The sequence below is a fragment of the Talpa occidentalis genome, unplaced genomic scaffold (assembly GCF_014898055.3).
Source record: "Talpa occidentalis isolate TD23 unplaced genomic scaffold, MPIMG_talOcc4v2.1 talOcc4.9, whole genome shotgun sequence".
In the NCBI taxonomy this organism is placed as follows: domain Eukaryota; kingdom Metazoa; phylum Chordata; class Mammalia; order Eulipotyphla; family Talpidae; genus Talpa; species Talpa occidentalis.
In genome coordinates, this window is record NW_023605305.1 from 47,029,646 (window position 1) to 47,055,786 (window position 26,141).

The following is a 26,141-nucleotide window of genomic DNA, read 5'->3' on the forward strand; positions in this document are numbered from 1 at the left end:
AAAATATGGAAAAGGTACACATATCTGTGTGAGAGGTGGGGATATATGAAAAATACATAATTAGCCATTGCTGCCTTTGAACTTGAAAGGCTATGGGTCCAAGGAATACTGGCAGCCTATAAAAGTCAGGAAAGACAAGAAAGAAAGTACAAGCTTCCATCAAATTTCCTGAAAGAAGTCAGCCACACAAACGGATTTTAGCCCAGTGACATTCATTTCAGTCTCCAATTTCTAAAAAAGTAAGATAATACATTTCTGTTTCTAATGACAGCAATAGAAAATTAGTACAGTAACAGTATGTTTCTTTGGGTGCAATATGTATAATATTTCAGTGGATTAACTTCCTTTCTTTTTTTTGTTTTTTTGCCTCATAATATTTTGTAGTCATATTTTTTAAAAAGACACTTATTAAAAATGTTTAAACCCAATGAAATGCCAAAAATATCTGATAAAGTAAAAATATATATATCATGATACTAAAATTTACATGTATTCACAGGCATGCCATAAATTTCATTTCCTAAAATTCACACACATTCATAGGCAGACATTTACATGGGGTTGTGATATTTTCCCCAAATTTTATAGGTAATTCTTAAATAATTTAAAATCGCAGTTATTACCCTATATGTAGAAATTAACAAAAATACTTCTGCAGTAAAGATGAACTGAAAAAAGCTTAAAAATAATTGTTTCTGTATGTGTGGTTGAGGGTACAATATAGCAGACTGTGTCATACCGGAAAGACTACCTATCATGTATACTAATACAAAATATTAAAGGGCTGTGTGTGCATGTGTGTGTGTGTGTGTGTTCTGTATAGTGATCAAGTGGAGAGTATATTTTTCTGTAAATATTATTATCCATATATTCTTGATAATTAATATTCTTGTTAATTAAATACTGAAATGTAAGTTAAAGTCATTAATTGGGTCCTAAAGATATTTGCCAGTTGCTCTAACCTTAATTTGTTTATTAAATTAGTCACCATTTTCTTGGTGTGGTTAAAAAGAGATTCATAGACTATGAATGTATGTGTGACAACACAAAATAGGACACAGAGATATTTTAGCACACTTTACAAGTGGAGCAGGATAACAAGCATGTCCACTTATCACAAAGTTTTTGATGGCAAATTTTGTTGAAAGAATATATTTTATGTGTTTGAACTAACATTATATAGACTTCCCTCTTTACTTATTTCTGTAGAGATATAATGATTTTCACAGATGATACATCTCACATAACTTTGGAGAAATTGATATTTTATTCAAGCTGTGTTTTAAAAATTATAATTGCTTATTAAAATAAGCATTCCTTACCTGAAACTTCAAGTCAGTCATAAGAATATCTTTTAGATGTGGTACATATATACCATGGAATATTACTCAGCATTCAAAAAAGATAAACACATGCAATTTGCAGCAACATGGATGGCGCTGGAAGGGATCATGCTCAGCGAAATAAGCCAAAAAGAAAAAGAAAAATACCGGATGGTCTCACTCATAGCAGGAATCTAGAAAACTTAAATAAGGGACCAGGAAAATGAATAACTATAAGAAAGTGAAAATCAAAATCAACAAAAAACTATGAACCAGAGACACTTTTAGGGGGGCGGGGGTGGGAGGGGAGGGATTGGGGTCAGAATGGGGGGGCTGCAATTGTATGGGGAATATAACAATAAAATTTATTAAAAAAAAAAAAATAAAAAAAAAAGAATATCTTTTAAAACCCTGTATGCTTTTGTGAATTATTTAAAGATAATATTTAATGAGAAGCAATAGTTCCTCAGAATCCTCTTATTCCTTTAAAACTAAAGGCAGTCTCCCTCTCTATACTGCTTACATAGAATGCTTATGTATATATATATATACAATAAATATCTTTTACATGAAGCAAAAACAAAATCAAAAATCTAACCCAAAATTTAGATAACATATTTTTTAAATACTTTGAAAGCAGATTGTCAGAAAAGAAGGCTAAATCTAGAAGGAAAGTAATAAATCAGAGGAAACTGAATATTGAGAGAAAATGCAAATGCTAACAATCTAAGGTTACCACCTGTCTGGCTTCTTTTAAAACCACCAAAATGAAAATGTGTTTTGCAACTAAATTCACTTTTGTGTTCATAGCTGAGAGGCCCACACCAGGTGGGCGCAGAGTCCACTGGCAATCTTATTCCACAACCAGACTTCCCTCACTTTTGGTGCAAAACAGGCGAGGAGGCAACAACAGATGGAGTATCACTGTGGTACAAAATAAAATTCAGGGGAACCATGTGCAGATGTATGTTGGCCATGAAACTGCAAAAGGTCTTATAATTTGAGAAGTTAATCAGAAAACAGAACTGTTGCACAGAATTTGAGAAAGTTTTGGCAATAGCAGATTACATTTCTGAAGCAAAATAGCCAACATGCCTCCAGATCTTTTAAACAATAAATTTCATTTCTCAACATGTTCCTTTTTAACTGAGCAAATTCTTATCAGTGTTCTGGTGACGAATGTATACCATACCTAAGTTGTAGAAGTTTCTCTTAGGACTGAAACTATTTTTTATGTAAATCCCTTGTGCTTTGAATTTTATTCTTAACATATTTGCAATTTCCATTTGTTTTAAACATGTGACACTGGAGAACTTATGAGTCAATAAGATTATAATGAGCTCTATTAATTCTAATCTTAGAATTACTCAGAAATGTGTAAGTTTCTATTTAATGTCCTAGTGATGATTTCGCCATAAATGTTAGACCTGAGCATTCATACAAATACATTGTTTTTTTCATCACGATACTCCAGCATGGTGATAATGCATACTTTATTACATAAAGAGAAGCAGAATCTCATAACCTAAGCAGTGGGTGAAAAATAATTATTTACTATGCTAGATATTTTTTAAAAAATTAACATGCTTTATTATCCATAACATTTATATAGTATCTATGGTGTGCTGAGTACCATCTGGGGATATTTAATGGTTTTTCTTTTTAAAGCAGTTTTAGTTTCATAACAATTGGAAGGAAGGTACAGAAATATTCCATCTACCCAGTGACCCAACACCTGCACCGCCTCCTCCATTATCAACATCCCCAACAGATTGGTATAATTTTTAACAATTGACAAATCTATCTGGACACATCATTGTCACCCGAAGTCCATAGTTTGTATTAGGGTTGCCTGTTAGTACTCTATCTTCTCTGGGTTTGGGAAAATGTGTAATGAAATGCATCCACCATTATAGTATCCTACAACACTATTTTCACTGCCCAAAAAAATCCTCTGTGCTCTTGTTACTGGACAGGGAGAGGGGCACCCAAGAACCCCCAAACCTGCCCACTCTAAGTAGGTTCGGCATCCACCACATCAACACAAAACACACTCTAGTGTGTAAGACCTTCAATGGAAAGGAACTTGAATACAATTAGTGCACAATACAGAAAGGGGAAGAATATAGTTTCCAAATCAAGCACCCAATGTTACCTATCCCCTTTTTGGTAAATGTCCAGCCAAACAGTGTTGCCCCAAAGCAGGGCCACTGAGGCCCGAAAGCGTGTCACAAGTCTAAGGCACATTCTGGCGGGGACCCATAGAAAAGTATCAGAAACAGCCAGACAAGTCTGGGAGGGAAAGAGCAAAATCAAAATCAAGATAAAAGCTGCCATTGTTAACCTCCCCATGAATCTCTCACCCACATTTGCTTCAACCAGTCCAAGGCCAAGAAGCAAATGTAGCTTCTTCACATGTCTCTGCTCCATGTGCCTCCTCCAGCCTTCTTCTGGCTCTCCTTCATTCTACCTTCCTTCTCCAGTATCCTCTCAAGCTTCTTCCTCTTTCTGCTCAGCTTTACCCTCCCTTGGGTGGAGCAGGTGACCTGGAACCTCCCCTTTTTCTGTGGACCACCCTGTCACACTCTGACTATTCATAGTTCCCTGCTCTCTTTAATGTTTTTTTTTAAACCTTTATAATAACTATAATGGGCATTATTAATCCATTTTGATAAAGGAAAAATTAAAACTTGGACAGTACATAAAATTCAAATTTTGTTTTATGTGAGTCTTCAGTCTGTTTTCCCAATCTCATAATGACTTCTTTCAATCAAGTTCCCCGATAGCAAATTAATTTCTGTGGTTCTGTTCTATCATCACAGCTAAACTGAATTAAACTTCACTTTCATACTGGAGAATGGTTCTTTTGCCACCATGTTCACTATTGTTAAAATATATATATATATATTGTTCACTATTGTTAAAATATATATATTAAATATATATTACTTAGCATATCAGTTTAGATTCAGATCCAAAACCCAACTTTGGCATTCTCATACCAGGTCCTTCAGTGTGCTGCTTAGTGTCTGTGTTCTCAGTATTTTCATCAATAAAATGGGGCAATATCATTTCAAAGGTTTATTTTACATTTAAATGACAAAGTTAATGTAACTGCCTCGTAAGTAAATGCTCATTGTTACCAATGACTTTCTTATTATAAGAGATAGGTGGCAATAGGTGTACCAATTTAGAACAGATTCTCTTGTTATTTCCAATGATTTATCTTTGGAGTAAGTTATTTAAAAGAGGATTCTAGTTATAATTGTTCTTAATAAATAATTTTATTGTATGGTACAAAAGTGTTGACTTATGAGATAATGAATTGCTTGATTTTTTTCTTAAATTAACAATTTGATGATTTGGCCATAATTTGGCAACTGAAATATTAACATATTGTTCTAAATGTTTTTTTCTGTTAACCTACAATGTTTGCATATTATTAATAAGCAAATATGAGCAGCAAGTGATCCAAATGTCTCCTTTCTATCATAGTTAAAATTGAAACAGCTAGGGGCCTCCCCGGTGGCGCAGCGGTTGAGCGCTGGGTTGCGAAGCTGCCCGCGGCCTCTGCGGCGCCGGTTCGATCCCCGGCTGCTCCCCGGCCACCGGAGGAGGGTCCCACATGGCGCGCAGACCTCTCCTGCCGCCCGCTGCTCCCCTCAGCAGTGTCCTTCGGTCCTTCTGCCTGCTCTGCTCCCTGCTCTGGCTCTGGTGAGTTCTCTCACCCTCCCGTGCTTCTGACTGTACCCAGTGCATGTATAAACAAAAACAAACAAATAAAGAAAGAAAGAAAGAAAACATGCCTCTATATAAAAAAAAAAAAAATTGAAACAGCTAATTTTTCACATGTTTTATTCCTATAGCAAATATTAAACAGATTATGGTTTTTTTTGAGTAATATTTAAGTGTGATTATTTTCAAAATTTAAAAAAATTAGTAATTTAATTTTCACATTTGAAAAAGGATCTCCAAAATATGTATGCACATGAGTGGAACTCTAAATAAGATTATCATAAGCCTCAATTAGATTTCTATTTTATGATTTATGCAAATTCCTATTTTTAAAGATTAAAATTATAGGAATAAATACTTCACAGCTACACTTATGCAAGTCCACTTGCAGTCACTATCTCATGGCTGTAACAAACATGGATTTTTAGAAAGGTATAATCATAATATGATCACTTTGTAAGTGAGCAAACAGAAACCCAAATTAGAACTAAGTAACTTGCTAAATTAAAAAAAAATTGTAAATTCAGAACTGAGTTTTTCTTATTGATTTAAAGTTTTCATACTTTTTAACACAAAAATAACTAGAATTGCATCTTGATTATACATCTTTGTTTCCAAAGTATTTATTATGATTCCTCTAGCATAACTAAAAAGTTCCCTCTCTTTTTTCCAAGTATGCACAAAGAAGTTATTAGGCATAACTAACTCCTATCACAGCCATCCTTAAATGGGCTTTGGCAAAACAACTTTGATACTGTAATAGAAAACATTACAGAAACAGAAAACAGTATTTTATTTGATGAATTTAACAGTATCTCAACTAATAAATTTGCTGTCATCCTTGTCCAGTATGGAGATAAGGGGAATGAGGACTTGTAGATGCTGCTTTTGGCATGCTAGTTTTCAATTACCCCATGACAGAGCACAGTTTTACTGTGATTGATGATACATTTTAGAAAAAAAGGATTTAAAGGGAAGAATCTTATTAGACTTTGAAATGACATTTCCAACAATAGTGCTAGGGGAAAATAAATATGAAATCATTTTAAGTAGATAGTAGGAACGCAACCTAATCCAAACTGCCTAGAATATCCTTGTAGTTTTCACTTTTTTTTTGGCATCATATATTGGGATGTAAACAACTTAATTCTAAGGTTATTGTTGTAACCTTTTCTGCTTTGTAGTTCGATCAGAAATAGTGTCTGAAATAAAAATGAGATACCTCTAAGACATCAGTGGCCTGTCAAAAAAAGATGTTATTAAACATAAAAAAATGCAGTAACTGTGCTTTACTCTGAGCTAGAAAAGCACTAGAGTGATAAAGAAATGTACATTATACAGTAATTTCAGATCACCATCATCTTGAGCATTCATTTTCAAGTTGGACAAAGTTTTTGAATCAGTCTCCTTTGCTCTTAAGCATTCGTATCTCAAGTTATATAATCAGTTTTACCATCCCATATTGGGTCAGATCACTGGTCCAGAAAATAAGGCATCATGTCTTTTCCCAGGGTCTGTACTATTAGCTAAATCATCTTCACACAGTTCAGTGTACGTAACCAGTGGTATAAGGCTACAAAACTGATGAAGGAAAGCAGTTTCTAACTGACCCTTAAGGCAATTATTTTAGGGCTGGAAGCGTGATATTTGATTACACCTAGTATCATTTTCAATTTAAATAGCTATAAATTACTTATACCTTTTTTGAAATGACAATTTTTAAATCAGTGAACACTTCTGAGAATTGAAAAAATGTCCGTGTATTTATTTTACACCCCACAAAATGTTGTTTCTTCGTATGCTTTAATTATTTCTTGGGGGCCTTGATTTTTTTATTATGTATAAATGTATTTTTATCAGTTTTACTAAGAGATTGTGCATAGCAGCCAAGTGACTGACAATTTGAGACCGGCCAGACTTTAAGGATAAGGTAGTAGTTTTGTGGCATATTTTAGGATAAAGGCAAAGTTGTCATAAAATATAAACAAATTTTATATTTAATTCTACTAACGTGAGTATATTTCATTCTACTAACAGAATAAAGTGTAACTTGACATACAAATGCACTTAGAGATTTATTTCTAAAGGAGACTGCAACAGGCAAAAAAGAAAACCTTACTCGTACCTTGGGAGTGAGAATTTCACTCATAGGCAGTCTCTTTAACTCCCTTCTGGACTCAGAGGATTAGGGACAGGTAGAGAACACAGGCAAGTACACAGAGTAACAAAACTGGGTTGGGGCAAGAAAATGTGGAGTATGAATTGCCTAATGAGAAACACACCTCTGTGTTGTAGTTTGAATACTATGATTTATACCTCTTGTTATACCAAGTTTTAAATAGTTTATTGATTAAAGGTACATGATATACTCAGATCTGGGTGCAAACAAGAAATCTTTGAGTGCCTCATTTATTGTGCATTAGTATATGCCAGGTATTTGAAGAGACATGTCTGAAAATATGGACACAATAATTTATTATCATTTCCCTTAAGAATCCCACAGTTTAAAATCAGGGACATTTTTATAAAGAGTTCACCATCTGATAATGATAAATATCAAAAACATTTATTAATAAACATAAAATATGAAAATAAACTTTTACACAAAACATAGTTTTGTATCAAGTTTTCTTGAGAAAGGCAAGTTTCCATGGCCTTTCTTTCTCAAGCGGATAGGGACCCTATATAGTATTAGTCAAAATTTGTTGAAGATTTTGCATCTCTGAACACAGATGAAAAAAATCCTCAACAAAGTATTAGCAAAATTAATTCATAATATATTAAAGAGATCATGTACAATGCCCAAGTGAAATTTATTCAAGGAAAGCAAGGATGGTTCAACATATGTAAATTAATAAATATGATACACCACTTCAAGAACAAGAAAGGACAAAAATAATATGATCATTGCAATACACATAGAAAAAGCACTCAACATGACTCAGCATCCTTTTATGATAAAAGCCTTCAACAAATTCTGTGTGGAAGGAAAATACTTAAACATACATGTCAAACCCAACATTATATACAGTAGCACAAAAAAAAAAAAAAAAAAAAGAAGTGTTTCCTCTAAATTAGGAAGAAAACAAAGCCACCCATTCTCATCAATTGAATATAGTATTAGAAGGTATAACAACAACAATTAAAAAAGGATTAAAAAAAAGTTATCCAGGGCCTCCCCGGTGGCACAGCAGTTGAGCACTGGGCTGTGAAGCTGCCCGCAGCCTCTGCAGCGCCAGTTCGATCCCCGGCTGCCCCAGCCACCGGAGGAGGGTCCCACATGGCGCGCAGACCTCTCCTGCCGCCCGCTGCTCCCCTCAAGCAGTGTACTTTGGTCCTTCTGCCTGCTCTGCTCCCTGCTCTGGCTCTGGTGAATTCTCTCACCGCCTGCGCTTCTGACTGTACCCAGTGCTTGTATAAATAAATAAATTAATTAAAATTAAAAAAAGAAAAGATATTAAAAAAAAAAGTTATCCAAGTTGGAAAGGAAGAAGTAAAACTATCACTATTTACAGGTGACATATTTTACTTAAAATATATTAGAAATAACAAATAAATACAGGAAATTAAATAAAACAAAAAATAAACTGTTGAATTATAAGACCAATTAGAGGTAATTAGAAGGTAAGAGATATGTGCAATGAGTGAATCAGGATAAAGGAAGTAATTGTATGGAGGATAGCATTGGGCTTTCAGGAGTGAACTTAAATTGTATATATCGATATTGTTTTTCAATGATGCACACCTGAGACATACTATTCTAATGTAATGTTGCCTCAATAAAAAAAATAACTAAAAATTGTTATTTGTTTAGTTTTATATAGCCATAGAGTTTACATATATCCTCACCATTATTGTACTTTGTTTTGTATATAATGAGTTATATGTCAGATTTGAAAGGACAGATGGAAAATCATTGAAAGGATAGATGGAAAATCACCAGAAAGATGGAAAATCATTGAAATTAAATTTGGTATTATTTTCTTAAAACAAATAAAGACAACATATATTGAAATACATGAATGACATTTTACTATAATTTTTAAGAATGTATGATAGATGGAAAATAGCTAAAGAGTAAGATGTCATCCTGACTTTGCCAAGGTAAAGTTGGTGCTTGGATGGAGAAGACAGGAAAAAGAATTAAAGATGTGCTCAGTTTCAGTGTGGGTCTGCAGGAGTCTTGTGAAATGATGATGTGGATAAAACAGAACTTGAGGGAGGCAAAATGATTGTCATCTATGAAGAGGAAGGTACTAAGTTAAAACTTTCCATATTTAATAAAGGGAACTGTTGAGAGAAATAAGTTGGATTATACAGTAGCTATTGAATTAAAATGCAGTGCAAGATCAAGAGTGGAGGAAAAAAATGTAGGCGTGTCCCCAGGAGTAATAGCTAAAAACAGTGAATGTGATCTCTAGGAAGGACAAAGGGCTGCCAACTGAGGCATATCAAGGAAGTATTAATTGTTTATTGCAATGTAGCCTGAAATCCTGTCCATTCACTGCTCTCTAGACACTGTACCATGATGCAGGACTAATTTGCACAGAGGAAGGGATATTTTTTTCTAATTGGTGCCAAGGCTGCAAATGCTCTCCTATTCATGTGCTTTCAAAGTTATGCTCCCCAGAAAGGGAACATTTTTCTTATACATACAGTGATGGATCAGACTATATATGCAGTCCTGATATTTGTGCTTCAGAGTTGTGACTGCTGGTGAAAAACACATTTTGACTCTGGCATACAGTAGGTCATCGACAAATGCAATCTTAAGAGTGTGGACCTTGCACTAAATAGAATCAAGTGACTTGAGCCATCTCTGTGCAAACTGTATTTCATAACCGTAAGGAAACCATACAATCTATGTCTTTTAAAGCACTACTGAAAATTGAAATTATCAAAGCACAATACATGAAAGAAGTGTGTTTTTCAATGAAAAAGTTGTTTCAGTTTATATATGTAAAAATACCAAGATGTGGGTATGTAAATGTGCTTAATTATATGAGATTACAAATAAATAAATTAAATAATTAAATAACCAAATAATGCTTGCAAAACTTATCCAAGGAAATACACTTTAAAGAGGAAAATTTATGACAATATCTCAAATTTTCTAAAACCTTGTTCAGATCACATTTGACTCTGTGATGTACATGGTCTGGAAAACAGGATAATTGTTAGGTCACTCATTGAGGATGTTGTGGCTGCAATTAATATTTTAAAAAAAAAATCATGATTGTTTTTGTTTTTTGGTCAGATTTATGGTGTATTCCAAGGACTTATAGTTGCTAGACTCCTGTCTTAAATATTTATTATGGTATTTGTGTGATAATTTTAAACTGTAAAATTAAAGCATGTATATAAAATTATAAACTACCATGGATACCAATAAAATTCAAAAAACATCTGTAAAGATTTTGCAAAATTTAATAGAAAAAATCATGCTGCAGGCAGATGCTTTTTTTTTAAAAAGTCACATTTTTATTATTTCTATGAAGCAGTTCATATGAGGATATGTCTCAAAGTAAACATTTTTCTTAAAAGATGCCAGAGATAATTCAACTAATTAGTAAGCAATGGGAGGTGGAGTTCATCTTCGTGTTTTGCAGGATGTTTTACTTACTAAACTGTGGATTGTTTAAATTCAGTGAATTTTTTTAAGTTCCACTTTATTTATTTATGAATACAAGAACTGGGGTGTAGGCCAGAGGTGTAGGGGAGGGAGTAGGTGAGAGGATTCACCGGAGAGAGTGGGGAGCAAAATAGGCAGATCCACTGAAATACACTGCTAAGGGGAGCAGCTTGTTTGCTCAAAAATGTTTATATTGAGCCGGCGCCATGGCGGAGCAGGAGAGCCTGGAGTTCGGCAAGGCGGACTTCGTGCTGATGGACACCGTTTCCATGCCCGAGTTCATGGCCAACCTCCGACTCAGTATTTGAAGATACTGTTAAAGAATTGAAGTCTTTTGATAAAAGAGGACCAGAAGGGAGGGAAGCGCAGAACCCTGCTCCCCTTCCCTGCCCACAGAGTCGGCACTCTCCGACCCGGCAGAGAGGAGGAAAACAACAAACTAAAACGACCAACAAGAACAAACTACGCAGCAAGCGGGACTGTGAGTGGAAAGGAACTATTGCAGCTACCACACCCCGTGAACTGGAGCTGTGGAGAACCCTGCAGGATCCGCCGCGGAGGTGAGCTCCGGGCGCCATTGAAGAGAGACCCCGCCCAGGAGGAGACCAGCACCAGCACCCAGCCCCGGGCTGCCCGGTAAGCCTGCACGGAAAGGCGGCGCGCTGGAAAAACAGGCGCGGAGCGCGGTCAGGATTGCGTGGAAAAGCGGCGCACTGGAAAACCAAGTGCGGATCGGAATTGGGATCGCGCGCGGAAAAGCAGTGCAGTTGAAAAGCAAACGCGGATCCAGATCGCAGCTGCCCAGGTCCCTGCGCCTGCGACCTAGACTTGCGGGGAGACGCGCGGAGGCCCTCACTGAGTGAGCAGGAATCAGGCGCCCAGGCACGGGAGCGGGATTCAAAAGGCGCCATTCCCGCGCCACTGAACTGGGCTACAGCCTGAGTCCTGGAACTGAGGGCTTTGGAACTGACACCTGGGACACGAAATTAGGGGCGTGGGTTCCCCACGACGGTGGGGCACAAGGCAGACACAGCACCCCAAAGCCGTTGAGGTTTACCCTACCATTCCCGCTCTATTCCCTGTCCCACGGGGTGGAAAATCAGCTCCCCAAGGGCTCCAGGAGAGATCTCTGGCGCCACCTAGCGACTTGAAGCCAGCAGAGGCGCCTAGAGGAGCCAGTGGCCAGCTGGGGAGTTAGCCCACGCCGGGCCCCTTCCGACCAGTAGTCTGAGCCCACAGGGGGAGCGAGCACCCACAGCCGGGGCAGACCAGGCGCGCAGAAGAGTGTGCCTGAGACCGGACATGCAGGGAGTGTGTCCCACATCACCATCTTAGAACAGGGACATTTCTTCAGTAAAGACTACCTGCAGAAGGCTTCCTCAGGAGCCAGAGGTGAGCGGGGGAAGTTCGCCCACGCCAGACCCTATCTGGCCTGCAGTCCAAGCCCAGAGGGGGAGCAGGAACCCACCGCTGGGGCAGACCAGGCGCACAGGGGAGTGTGTCCCCACATCGGCATTTTAGAACAGGGACCTTTCTCCAGTAAAGACTGCTCGAAACTGACAGATGACTCCTGGAGGAACCAGAGGAGAGCAGAGAAGCTCACCCAAGATGCCGACAAGTCCCAACTACACAGTGACCCAACGCATACAGCAAATTAGAAAACAGACAGTAGGGAGGAGAAGAACCACACGCAACCTAGCAACTCCCCAGGGAAAAAGCACACCACAAAAAGAAAAGCAGCCCCCAGATTGCAACGACAGTAACTTGGAAGAACTTCTGAGCCTTCCAGAAAGAGAATTTAAAATTGCCGTGATTAAAAAACTGACAGAAGTCATAAAGGAAAACAATGATAAGGGAAAAATAATCAACGATCAGAAGAATGCAATTGAGTCCCTAGAGAGGGAAAACAATGGTCAGAAGAATGAAATTGAGTCCCTAAAGAGGGAAGTAAAAGAAATGCAGGAGATCAAAGAATTAATGGAAGAACTAAAGAATTCTGGGAAAAGCAATGAAAGCAGAATAGATGAAATGGAAGAACGAATAAGTAATCTTGAAGACACAGAAATAAAAAGAACCAAAACAGAAAAGGAAAGAGAAGTACGAAGGAAAAAGAACGAAGAAAGACTTCGGGAACTATCTGACTCCATGAGGAAAGGAAATATAAGAGTTATAGGAATACCAGAAGGAGAGGAGAGAGATGTAGGAACAGAGAAAATATTCAAAGAGATAATTGAAGAGAACTTCCCAAATGTGAAGAAGGAGCTGAAAATTGATATACAAGAAGCAAGAAGAACACCAAACTTCCACGACGAAAGGAAAAATACAGCAAGACACATAATAGTAAAGCTCCCAAGAATCCAGGACAAGGAAAAAATAATGAAGCTGACAAGAGGGAAGAAACAGATAACATTCAAAGGAAAGCCAATCAGGCTGACATCAGACTTCTCCGAAGAAACGCTACGGGCAAGGAGAGAGTGGAGGGACATAGTCAACAGACTCCAAGAAAACAGATGCCAACCAAGAATTCTCTATCCCGCAAAGTTCTCCTTCCTCTTTGAAGAAAGAATATGGACCTTCCCAGACAAACAGAAACTCCGGAATTTCATTACAACTAAACCCCACTCCAAAAAATACTACAAGGAGTCCTAAAGTCAGAACCTCAGAGGGACGAATAACAATGAAAGAAGGCCAAAAAAAAAAAAAAGTTATTAAAAGAATAAATAAATAAAATCAAAGGAAAGACAAACACAATGGCAAATATAGATGCTAACATATCAATATTAACTCTAAATGTAAATGGACTAAACTCTTCAATAAAAAGACACAGAGTTGCAGCCTGGATTAAGAAACAAAACCCAACCTTTTGCTGTCTTCAGGAAACACATTTAGCTACAAAAGATAAAAATAGGCTCAAAGTTAAAGGATGGATAACAATCCTACAAGCAAATGGACCAAAAAAGAAAGCAGGAACAGCTATACTTATATCAGATAAAACAGATTTCAAACTCAAAAAGATAAAAAGAGACCCCAATGGTCACTACATTATGATCAAGGGGACAATACTTCAAGAAGAAATAACACTCATTAACATATACTCACCAAACGAAGGAGCACCAAAATATATCAGACAACTGTTGTCCTCTCTGAAAACAGACATCAGAGAAAACACATACGTAGTGGGAGACTTCAACACACCACTATCAACAATGGATAGATCAACAAGACAAAAAATAAGTAAAGAAACCAAAGCTCTAAATAAGTACCTAGAGCAATTGGGCTTAACGGACATCTATAGAACACTAAACCCCAAAAAAACGGAGTACACATTTTTCTCAAGCGCACACGGATCATTCTCCAGGATCGATCACATACTGGGGCACAAGACAAACATCAACAGATACACCAAGATTGAAATCATATCAACCATCTTTTCTGACCATGAAGGCATCAAACTAGAAATAAACCATAAAAAGAAGGCAAGGAACTTTCCTACCTCATGGAGATTAAAAACCACACTACTGGAAGACCACTGGACTAATGAGGAGATCAAAGAAGAAATTAAAAAATTCTTTGAATTGAACGACAAGGAGGACACCAATATCCTAAATGTATGGGATGCAGCAAAAGCAGTAATAAGAGGAAAATACATAGCAATAGAAGCTCACATCAAGAAACAAGAAAGAACTCAAAGAAACAACCTAATCTCAAAGCTCAAAGATCTAGAAAAAGAACAACAAAAAAACCCCAAAACCAGTAGAAGAAAAGAAATAATAAAAACCAAAGCAGAAATAAATGAAATTGAAACTAAAAAAACAATCCAAAAGATCAATGAAACCAAGAGCTGGTTCTTTGAAAAAATCAATAAAATAGACAAACCCCTAGCCAGGCTTACAAAGGAAAAAGGGAGAAAGCACAAATAAACAGGATCATCAATGAAAGAGGAGAAATCACAACGGACACAGAAGAAATCAAAAGAATAATCAGTAACTACTATGAACAGTTATATGGAAACAAGTTTAACAATCTAGAGGAGATGGACAAATTCCTACAACTCTACAATCACCCAAAGCTAGATAAAGAAGAAATAGAACACCTAAACAGACCAATTACAAGCAGCGAAATTGAAATGGTAATCAAAAACCTCCCCAAAAACAAAAGCCCGGGACCTGATGGATTTACAAATGAATTCTACCAAACATTCAGAGACAAATTAGTGCCTATCCTTCACAAACTCTTGCAAAAAATTGAGAAGGAAGGGACAATACCAAACACGTTCTATGAAGCCAACATTACACTAATACCAAAACCAAACAAGGACAACACAAAAAAGGAAAACTACAGGCCAATCTCCCTAATGAACACTGATGCAAAAATCCTCAATAAAATTTTAGCTATCAGAATCCAACAATGTATCCAAAAGATAATTCACCACGACCAAGTAGGATTCATTCCAGGGACACAAGGATGGTTTAACATCCGAAAATCAATCAACGTTATCCAACACATCAACAAAAAGAAATATAAAAACCATATGATAATATCAATAGATGCTGAGAAAGCTTTCGACAAAGTGCAACACCCATTCATGATAAAAGCCCTTGAAATTCTTGGGATACAAGGAACATACCTCAACATCATAAAGGCCATCTATGACAAGCCAACAGCCAGTATCATTCTCAATGGTGAAAAGCTGAAAGCAATTCCATTAAGATCTGGAACAAGACAAGGATGTCCACTCTCACCACTGCTTTTCAACATAATACTGGAAGTCCTAGCCAGAGCAATAAGACAAGAGAAAGACATCCAAGGAATCCAAATAGGAAAAGAAGAAGTCAAACTATCACTATTTGCAGATGATATGATAATATACATAGAGAACCCCAAAAAGTCCACAGAAAAACTAATTCAACTCATCAATCAGTTCAGTAAAGTGGCAGGATACAAAATCAACACGCAAAAGTCAGTAGCCTTCCTATACACAAACAATAAATCTGAAGAAGAAGAAATCAAAAAACCATCCCTTTTTTTATTGAAACAAAAAAAATCAAATATTTGGGAATAAATCTAACAAAAGAGGTAAAGGACCTATACAAAGAAAACTATAAAACACTGTTAAAAGAAATAGAAGAAGACACAAAGAAATGGAAAGACATCCCCTGCTCATGGATTGGAAGAATAAACATTATTAAAATGGCCATCCTCCCAAAAGCAATATACAGATTCAATGCTATTCCAATCAAAATTTCAATGTCATTCTTCAAAGAAATAGGACAATTATTGATGAAATTCATATGGAATCACAAAAAACCCCGAATAGCCAAAGCTCTCCTGAAAAAAAAAGAAGGGAATGGAGGCATCACACTCCCAGACTTCAAACTCTACTACAAAGCCATAATCATCAAAACTGCATGGTATTGGAACAAGAACAGACATATAGACCAATGGAATCGAATAGAAAATCCAGAAATAAACCCACAGATTTATGGTCAACTAATCTTTGACAAAGGAGCAAAGACTATGCATTGGAGCAAAGAAAGTTTGTTCAATAAATGGTGCTGGGAAAACTGGGTCGCTACATGCAAAAGAATGAAGCTTGACCACTACCTCACACCATACACAAAAATCAACTCAAAATGGATTAAAGAACTAGACATAAGACCTGAAACCATAAAATATATAGAAGGAAATATAGGCGAAACACTACGTGATTTGCACATCAAAGACATCTTTACAGACACATCACCCAAAGCAGTGATAGTGAAGGCAAAGATAAACAGCTGGGACTACATCAAATTAAAGAGCTTCTGCACAGCAAGAGACAATAACAAAAACAAAGAGAAACCCCACCAACTGGGAGAACATTTTTGCACCCAACACTAATGATAAAGGACTGATCACAAAAATCTGCAAAGAGCTGATGAGACTCAACAACAACAAAGAAAATAATCCAGTCAAAAAATGGGCAGAAGAGCTAAAAAGAAACTTCTCTGAAGAGGAAATGCAAATGGCCAACAGGCATATGAAAAATGTTCAACATCACTTGTCATCAGGGAAATGCAAATCAAAACTACCATGAGATACCATCTTACACCAGTGAGAATGGCACATATTAAAAAAACTAGCAACAACAAATGTTGGCGAGGGTGTGGAGAAAAAGGAAATCTTCTGCACTGTTGGTGGGAGTGCAAACTGGTCCAACCACTGTGGAGAGCTGTGTGGAGATTTCTGGACCTACTAAACATAGAGCTTCCATATGATCCAGCAATTCCACTCCTAGGTATTTACCCAAAGGACACAGAAACATCAATTCCAAAGAACACCTGCACCCCTATGTTTATAGCAGCACTGTTTACAATAGCTAAGCTTTGGAAACAACCCAAATGCCCAAAAATAGATGACTGGATCAAGAAGATGTGGTACATATATACCATGGAATATTATTCAGCATTCAAAAAAGATAAACACATGCAATTTGCAGCAACATGGATGGCACTGGAAGGGATCATGCTCAGCGAAATAAGCCAAAAAGAAAAAGAAAAATACCGGATGGTCTCACTCATAGCAGGAATCTAGAAAACTTAAATAAGGTACCAGGAAAACGAATAACTATAAGAAAGTGAAAATCAAAATCAACAAAAAACTACGAACCAGAGACACTTTTAAGGGGCGGGGGTGGGAGGGGAGAGATTGGGGTCAGAATGGGGGGGCTGCAATTGTATGGGGAATATAAAAATAAAATTTATTATTAAAATAAAAAAAAAGAATATATATGTAAGAAACATATACTTACATAAACTTCTTAAAGAGGAGTGAACCCCTAGATGATAAGAAAATTACCCCCAAACATCAAGAAAAAAAAAAATGTTTATATTGATAGTTCTGATAAAGATGGGACCAAAAGTGATAAACATAAAATGGAAACCTTTTCTTAAGTGGTACATTCCCTCAGGTAATGAGAATATGCAAAAACCACAGATTATCCATTCTATAGGTGTTTCCCTCCCCTCCCCCAAGTCACACACACACCATGGTGGTTTAGGTGTTCTGATAAGAGAAAATCTGCTCCATAGTCAAGTCACACTTTTCCTTTCAAAAAACCTTGACATGATATTTGCTGCTTCAGTTAAGAAACACATTTCCATTAATGAAATCTTAAAAAAATAATAAATATCTCACATCAACTATTCTTGTATAATTTTACTTTCTTTACCGTGGTAATTCTAGCAGTTTACATTTGCTCTATCTGACTTTTCCTTCACAAAATTGAATGTATTAATTCATAGTCATGAAAAATGTGAATTTACATTATGTTTTATAATCAATAATGGAAAGTGGGATGCATGCTGTCAATATTTGGTTTATTTTGTGTGTCTGCATCATTAATTCTGCATGTGTGCACCTGTATCTATGTGGAGTGGGTTATGTATGTATCATACTCAGATTCTAGCCTGCATTCAAAGACTCAAGTACAGCAAAAGAAATTCCTGGAGGGGAAGAAGAAAAATATAATTCTATGTCTTTGGCACCTTTCTTTTCCTTGTCTTATAATAAAGGGTGGTAATGACATCAGAGTGGAAACAATAACTCCATTACTTTTCTTGACTGACTGAACCCATTTTAGCTTCATTGCAGTTTTCCTTTTTTTTTTTTTTTCCCTTCTGCTGATCTTTATTTCCCTCTTTTCTCTGGACCAGTATGTACAAACCATATAATATACATTATATTTAAAAAACTATATAAAGTCTATAATTAAGGAGGTAAGTAATGACTTTCTAAGTTCACTAGAGTGCTGGATGTAAGAGGAAAATCTCCAATGCTACTGAAAACAAATGAATCCAGCAGCCTGCCTGGAGGAGAAAAAGAGGGAAAAAAACATGCCTTGTACCACCTTTGGCATGTAGGGTCTGTCTCACAAGGAATCATATAAGGGCTATAGTCATTTTGGTGTTCAAATTTACAGATTTTTACTGGCAATCATGTTCAGAGGGAAAATGTGTGTAGGAGTGATGTGCTGCTAAAGTTCCGTGTCTTTCAAGTTGTACAAAGTTTGAGCACTGTCAATATTTCAAGTGCCAGCAAAGAGAGAGGAATATTTTCCATTTTTAATTATATTTTATCTTCTGTAATAAATAGAACAATGGAATATAAACTGAAACCTGGTTCAGAATCTGTAATGCTAATACCTTTTAAAGCCAGTAAAATACTCATGATTATGCAGAGACTAATGTAACTACATGTTTTGTTGCCCAAAATAGTCACTAGTAGGGTACTCAGTATCACTCTGAAATTTGGAGCATTATCAATAGATAGATGCTCATGAGTTTTGTCTTGTTTAGAAGCACATTTTGTTAGAAAGCACACCTCAAGCTACTGTGCAAAAATACAACTTGGTCTGTGGAACTAGGCAATCTTAAGTATAAAAAACTCTCCAGATTGTTACTTTAAACAATTTAAGCTATTATTGACTATTCAACTGTTGATACTCTTAGTGCACTGCAATTTTTCCATGTTGAAATAAACTCACTCTTTTTAAAAAAAGATTTATTTATATATACAAGAACTGGGTACAGGCCAGAGGTGCCGGGGTTGAGAGGATTCACCAGAGACAGAGGAAGGAACAGAACAGGCAGATTGACTGAAATACACTGCTGAGGGGAGCATGTGGGTTGCTCCCTGGCCGGGGATTGAACTCATGCTGCAGTAGCTGAAGATAGCTTCGTAGGTTGCTTCTTAACCCCTTGCACCACCAGGGAGGCCGAAAAATGAATTTACTCTTTTAGACCTAAGCAACGTTCCTCTTTGCTTTCACTGTCCAGGTGAGTGCATCAGTTTATCTCAACAGATCCTTCCAAGGCAGAACGTGGAAGACATCCTTGCTTCTTCTCTCTCTGACCAACTCCTACTCAATTAGTATTGAAGCCCTACAAATATTTCAAGAATTATTTTATTATGTGCCTCCCTGGTGGTATAGGCGATGGAGTGCCACACTGTGAAGCTGTCCGCAGCCTCTGAAGCGTGGGTTCGATCCTTGCCGGCTTGCGAGAATCCCACATGGCAATGCAGATCTCTCCTATCTCGCCCACTGCTCCCCTCAGCAGCGTATTTCTTCAGTCTTCCTGTTCTGTTTCCCACTGTCTCCTGTGAATCCTCTCACCCTCCCGCGCATCTGGCCTGTACCCCAGTTCTTGTATAAAAATAAATCTTAAAAAAATTATTTTATTATAAAACTATGTAAATGCACAAAAGTAAAAAAAAAATCCACATGTAAGTGTTATTGCCATAACACATTTTCAATTAATTCCTGATGTACTTTAACCCTATCCACTTTATTTTCTCTCCCCAGAGCACTAAGTTAATACCTAAATATTTCTGAAATGCAAGCCACTCTCCTTCCTCAACTGTGCTTTGGTTTTTTATATCTTACTGTGTTTTATCCCATCTACTTGTTTCTTAGCTGCATTTTTTTATAGTTCAAAAATTGTTTTGAAATTCAAATCCCATCATATTTTTCTGCTACATAAAATCTGATTGATCATAGACATCCTTTACCTGATGACTACGGTACCAAATTCTTAGCAAATGTTTTCTCAGTTTAGACCATATCTGCCTACAAAGATTCTTGCTCTTCAGCCTTTACCCTTAGACTCAGTTTTCAGCAGTATAATTCTCTACAGTACACACCCACTCAGACCTTCAGAAATTTGGGGATGTTCTTTCCTTTGTATGAATGGACATCTGGGGCCCCTTTTGTTTGTCTAAATTCTTTATATACTTCAATGCCTGACTCTAGCATCCTGTCCACTTCTAAACTTTCCCTGTAAATAATCCTCATGCCTTTATTCTGAAAACTTGCTAAGGATCCCAGTTTCTTCTCTGAGTTGTCACTGTACTGTTAAAACTTCTTCATTTGCTACATAAACTACACTCTGATGATTTGATTATTTGTCCACCTTTTCCAGTAACGGTGGATCCTGCTGTGATAGAGGTTATGTGTGTACATTTGTTCTTGTTTTAAATTAATTATATTAGAGATGAGCTGGTATGAGTTTGGAGGCAGAAATTACTTAGTCCCAGGTCTTCGCAAATTTGTTCTTCCTGCCCCAAAGTCTGTGGTGCAGTCATGTTCTGCCACATGCTTTGTCAGGCCAAGAAGCTTCTGAGCTTGACCCCCCTCTTTTTGTTTGTTGAATCTGGAGGTGCTGGAGCAGCACTGTGTCATGCACCTGGCATATTCAGTCCAAACATAAACTGAGAAAAAAAGAATAACCCAGAACCCTGGAACACACTGAGTCCCAGTGATCACTATATGGTCTACTCATTGAATGCAGATTATAGCAAACTGAAGAAAGAAGGTCCAGACTTCTAAATGAAATATTTCACTGTAATGTTGCTTAAAATGAAGTCTTCCAAAAGCCATCTGCACAGTTTTCTACTTAACCAAAAAATATCTCCCCTCTTAATGTATGAAATTATGTTGATATGTTGTGCTGGTATTTATACCAATCAATAAATACCTGAAATTTGATATGTGTCATTATTTTAAAATTGGTTTTTGTTAAAAGAATACCAGCTTCTCTCCTTATTAAATTTTTTGAGACATTTCAAAACATCTGCATTTAAACAGCATTATAGTAACTCCCTCAAGTGAAATCCTAATCTAAATATTCATAGTATAATTCTACAATTAGATATAGAGATGCAGAGAGTGGTTAACAACTGATAAATTGATTTGAACACTGAAATTAAGAACACAAAAAAAGCTGGTTTCTATATTCATGTATTATACATATCCAAAGAAACTTTCTCCTTGAAAATTAATTATTATGAAGTTGAATGCAAGAAAGTTTAAAGTTATTTAAATAATTCATATTTATATATTACTTCACAAAGATAATTTCTTGCCTACCTTCACTATCTTGAGGGAAGAGAGGAGGTTGCTTTTAGAAAAGTGGTATTTTATGAAACAAGATTTGAATCAGACCATTAGGGAATTCATCCATATTGTATATCCAGTCCAGATGATTGGTAGATAGATAAGAAATATTTTTATTCCAAATTCTTGATAATGAATTTGACATCAACTGTTCAAAACCACACAGTAGGGAAAGACAAAAATCAATGTCTATCTTTGTCTTTTGTGCCAAGTTAATACAAGTTACTCAAGACTAGTAAAAAAAAAATGTTGGAGTCAAAGCACATGTCATATTAATTTAGTTTCAGAAATAGTAATTTTCTAAACAACAGGTGATATAAAATGGCTCATTTTCTTGGAATGTGACCAGTACGTCAGACCTAGGGAGGCCTTTTTCTCTGTATTTTTGCATATCATTTTTGCAGCTATAGACCACAAGGGATACAGTCTTCATCATTCTCTATATTACCAATAACTGATCTGAGAGCACAATTCCTTTTAAAGTTATTATAAAGTTCTCCCTGTATGCTGTGAAGGGAGTCACATTTTAAGATAAAGATTGAAACTTTTATTTTAATAAGAACTCAATTATATGCTCATGTGTTAACTTACTTTAGAATGTGAACTCTGACAGCAAGGCACAGATCCCAACTTTTTGATTAATTTTTACTTATTTCCCAGTGTAGACACATTCACATTTGGGAACTGGAAAACCTCATAAATATTTGAGTAACTGAATGATTGAATCAAAACCAAGGTTTGTGAAATATTTTTAACTGGCTATAGATGCTTGTGTTCAATTTGTGAGCTGTTCTCAGTTACTTTTAGTAAACTACTCGAATATCTTTTGTATGCATATATAGACCTAGTGGTTTGCTTTCTGAGTGTGTATATATATGTACACACAGTCATATAGAGTCCCATAAACATATCTCTTAATGCAAAATAAATAAATTGATAATTAAATACATACAAATAATAAAGTACTACTCTTCAATATTTTCTGTAAGACTGTTTTCAATTTATCTTATTTTATTTTTGTGTTTTTAATGATTTTCCTCAACTCCAATCACATTTTAAATTAGGTTTGAGACAACCTGACAAATGCTAAAGCTGACCTAAGTGATTTAAATATGTTTTTAATTTTTTTTTAATTTTAATTCCTATAATGAGATGTGTACTTACCAGTAGGAGAGGCCACACCAACCTGTTGTGTGGCAGTTGTTGGTGTCAGACTTTGAGTTACCTGCCTGGTCTTTAAAAGCTTTTGAGAGCTAAACCTTTGTTCTTGCAAGTATCTAAGTTGTTCTGAGCTCCCCCAATGGGACATCAAAATTCTTCTCTTGCTAGTGGGCCCTTCTGTTTACTCAAGAATAAATAGGATCACGTGCTGGGGATTAGAACTTTCAAGGGGGCCAAGGGATTAGAACTTAAACCTGTCAGAGAGGTACTTGTGCTACAGCTAAAAAAAAAAGCGCTAATGCCATAACCATGAAAAAAATCTTAGGTGTGAGGTGGTCTGTTCTAACTTTGCAAATATAGTTTTGCTTCTCTGGCTGATTGGTTTTTCTCTTGAATGTTTTTTTTTTTTTTTTTTTTCCCTAAGCAATTGAATTGACAATGTGTGAAGAGTAGAGATTCAAGTGTATACTCAGAACACAAGACATGCTAGGTGAGGCCTGCTTCTGTTGTTTGGGGGCAAGTTTGCCTATGTCCTAGAATAGGGGTCTAACAAAAGGGCCTGCCAGTCTTACCTTCTGGCAGATCTGCTAAAGGACACTCTCATAATCATGACGATTTTATGGCTGTTGAGCTTTCAACCTTATAGGACACTAAAAAGTCAAGGTCAGGTCTCAGATATCTGGGAATATGAATCCAGAGATCTTTTATAAAGTAAATTTATATTTTCCACATCATGACATGAAATGAGACCACTTGTTAATGTTTTGGATAACTTTTAATAACATGGAATAATTGATAATGAAAAATGTTATAATGCTACTGTTTAAGCCATGCACAAAAGTGGACATTCTGTGTCATCTGAATTAACTTGAGAATGGAGGTGCCTCAAAACATGTTTATCATTGCAAATAATTTTTATTTCCTTTTCAGTATTACTTCAAAGAATTACACTGGGGTCTCCCTAGTGGCCTAGGGGCTAAGTCTCAGCACTGTAACTGCATTATGACAAAACTAATTTGATTTTTTCCTTATATTTAGAATAGATATATCCTATCTATACTAAAGGAATTCCTAGGCATTTAGAGATCTTATGTTTTAGATTTCTTATTATATCTTTATTATTATTATATGTGTGTAAAGGTGAGTGATTTATACTGGTTCCCAGACTTTGGAAGCCCACTTATGAAAGTGCTTATATTACATGCTAAAGGCCATAGCTATTAAGGATTTCAGTAGAGTATAATAAGATCTGATTTCTTGTAACCAAAATAGCAATAATAATATTTTTACAGTAGTAAGATTAGCATGCTTATATATATTGTTTACTACATGCTAGACACCATTCTAAGTCTTATCTGCCTATCAACACTTTTAATCCTTTTGACAACCTTTTGAGGTAGTCACAATGTATTTTCCATTTAATGGGAATCTTCCTATCACACTGACTAGCACATAATAAACACTCAATAGATAACTACTACTACCATGCATTCTTTTTATAATGTAGCATTTAAGAAAAATGAGATCACATTGGCATTCTTTAATAAAACTTCGTCACTTACTAGCTGTATGCCTTAGGGCAAGGTAATCCAACTTTTTTTATTTCAGTGTTCCTATTTGTTCAATGGAAGTAATGTTTGTCTCATAGGGTTTGTAAAATGATTAAAAATTCAAGTCAGATCATGCAGATGAGTGAGTCCCCGGTTCACTGGGAGCCTTCAATGGAAGGTAGTAACAATAATTCCAGTCATATTTTTTTTTAAACAATAGCCTAGGTTTATTGGTAATTTAAGTTTTTTTTTTTTAAGATTTATTTATTTATACATACAAGAACAGGGGTACAGGTCAGAGTTGTGGGGGTGAGAGGATTCACCAGAGACAGAGGCTGCAGACAGCTTCACAGCACTGTGCTTAACTCCTTCCGCCACTAGGCAGGCCCTTGAATACCAACATTCTATGGCGATGTAATACTTTTATAATTTAAGACTCTCCCAGTTTTCATTTCCTACTGACAAAAATGGAGTGACCCAGTCATGTCTAAAGGGCATTCCCTTGGACACTACAAGGTAGGGAGCTACCCTGCAGTCAGGTGAAAGGTGAAAAGACATAAATGATATTATTTCCTTCTTTGTCTTCGGCATCTTTTAATTCTTCCATATGTAAAAACTATATTCAAAGACACGTTGTGAACATATAATGCCGGTTCTGCATTATAAAAAAGAATAAAGCAAGTGTGGGATTTGTATTCTATAGAATTAACTATTTAATACTCAAAATTCCCAAATAGTGATAGTGTTATAGAGCAGCCCCGATATTGAATGGGTTCCTGGCTGTGGTCCTCACCCGCGCGCTTAAAAGGGACTTATTAATACTCCACTACAGGCACACACAAAAGGTTAATAAAAGGTTTATTTACAAGGGAAAGGGAATTAAGGAAATGTACAACTCAGGGAGAAAATAGGGAAATAAAGTCTTTAATGCGTCCTACCCGATCCAACGACCTGGAAATGCAAAGGCACTCTCAGAGCTGGCCGGACGCTGCGAGCTGGTGGAGAGCCAAAATGGGGGGACCCCCCAAAGGCCACGTGTCTGCCTTTTATATCAACCTGGCTGCTTAACCCCACCCTCAGGTCCCAGCTACCTTCCCTTTGGTGGGGATGGGATTTGGAGTTCCCAGTGTCTTTGGCTTTGGCCTGGGGTGGGGGTGGAGTCCAAAAAGCCTGTATGGAATTAGCTTTAGGACATCCTTTTCCCCCTAACAATTCCCCCCTTTCACTTTTTGCCACCATTTCCATGGTGATGAAGATCGAATATATGGATGTTTGGATGCAGTCTCAGATGAACATTTTTACCAGGTTCCAGTGTGAAAGAAAACCAGTCCCTCCAGGTATTTGTCCATTGTGGAAAGCAAAAGTCCTCCATTCCTGGAAATATAGTTCTTCAGTTCAAACCCCCCCCAAAAAAAACATCTGGAGGCATTAGCCAAAACAAGACAGCAGATATGAAAAAATCACAGGAAAAAAATTTAAAAATGGTTCAACTGATGTAAAACACAAATTTTCTCAACCTTGATCCCAAACTTTTAACAGCATAGCAAAAGTTTGCAAACTAAATATACTTTTAAACCATTTTTCCTATTTTTGCATAAAATCACAGGGCAGAAAATAACTAACAGCAATTTTTAGCTGGCTTTGTTGAAATACTCCATATAGGATCAGAGCGAACCGGTGGCATCCGGTCGATGTAGGCTTTCGGTACAAAGTTGGTCTCATCAGACTCCACCTGTTAGGACATCCTTTTCCCCCTAACAATAGGAAAAATTAGGAATTCATGTGAGTTCCAGGAAAATAATGTCTTA

General features: G+C 36.5%; 1 protein-coding gene across 3 annotated transcripts in view; it reads left to right on the forward strand.

The window, feature by feature from the left end:
* Nucleotides 1-26,141, forward strand: part of ADGRL4 (adhesion G protein-coupled receptor L4) — a 90,178-nt gene that overhangs the window by 23,132 nt on the left and 40,905 nt on the right. The window contains exon 2 of one of the 3 annotated variants that reach the window (XM_037498719.2): nt 23,208-23,273. The exons of the other annotated variants lie outside the window; for them this stretch is intronic. Coding sequence (XP_037354616.1) covers nt 23,267-23,273 — 7 coding nt within the window. The 5' untranslated portion in view covers nt 23,208-23,266. The remainder of the gene's footprint in view (nt 1-23,207; nt 23,274-26,141) is intronic. 3 annotated transcript variants of the gene reach the window in all.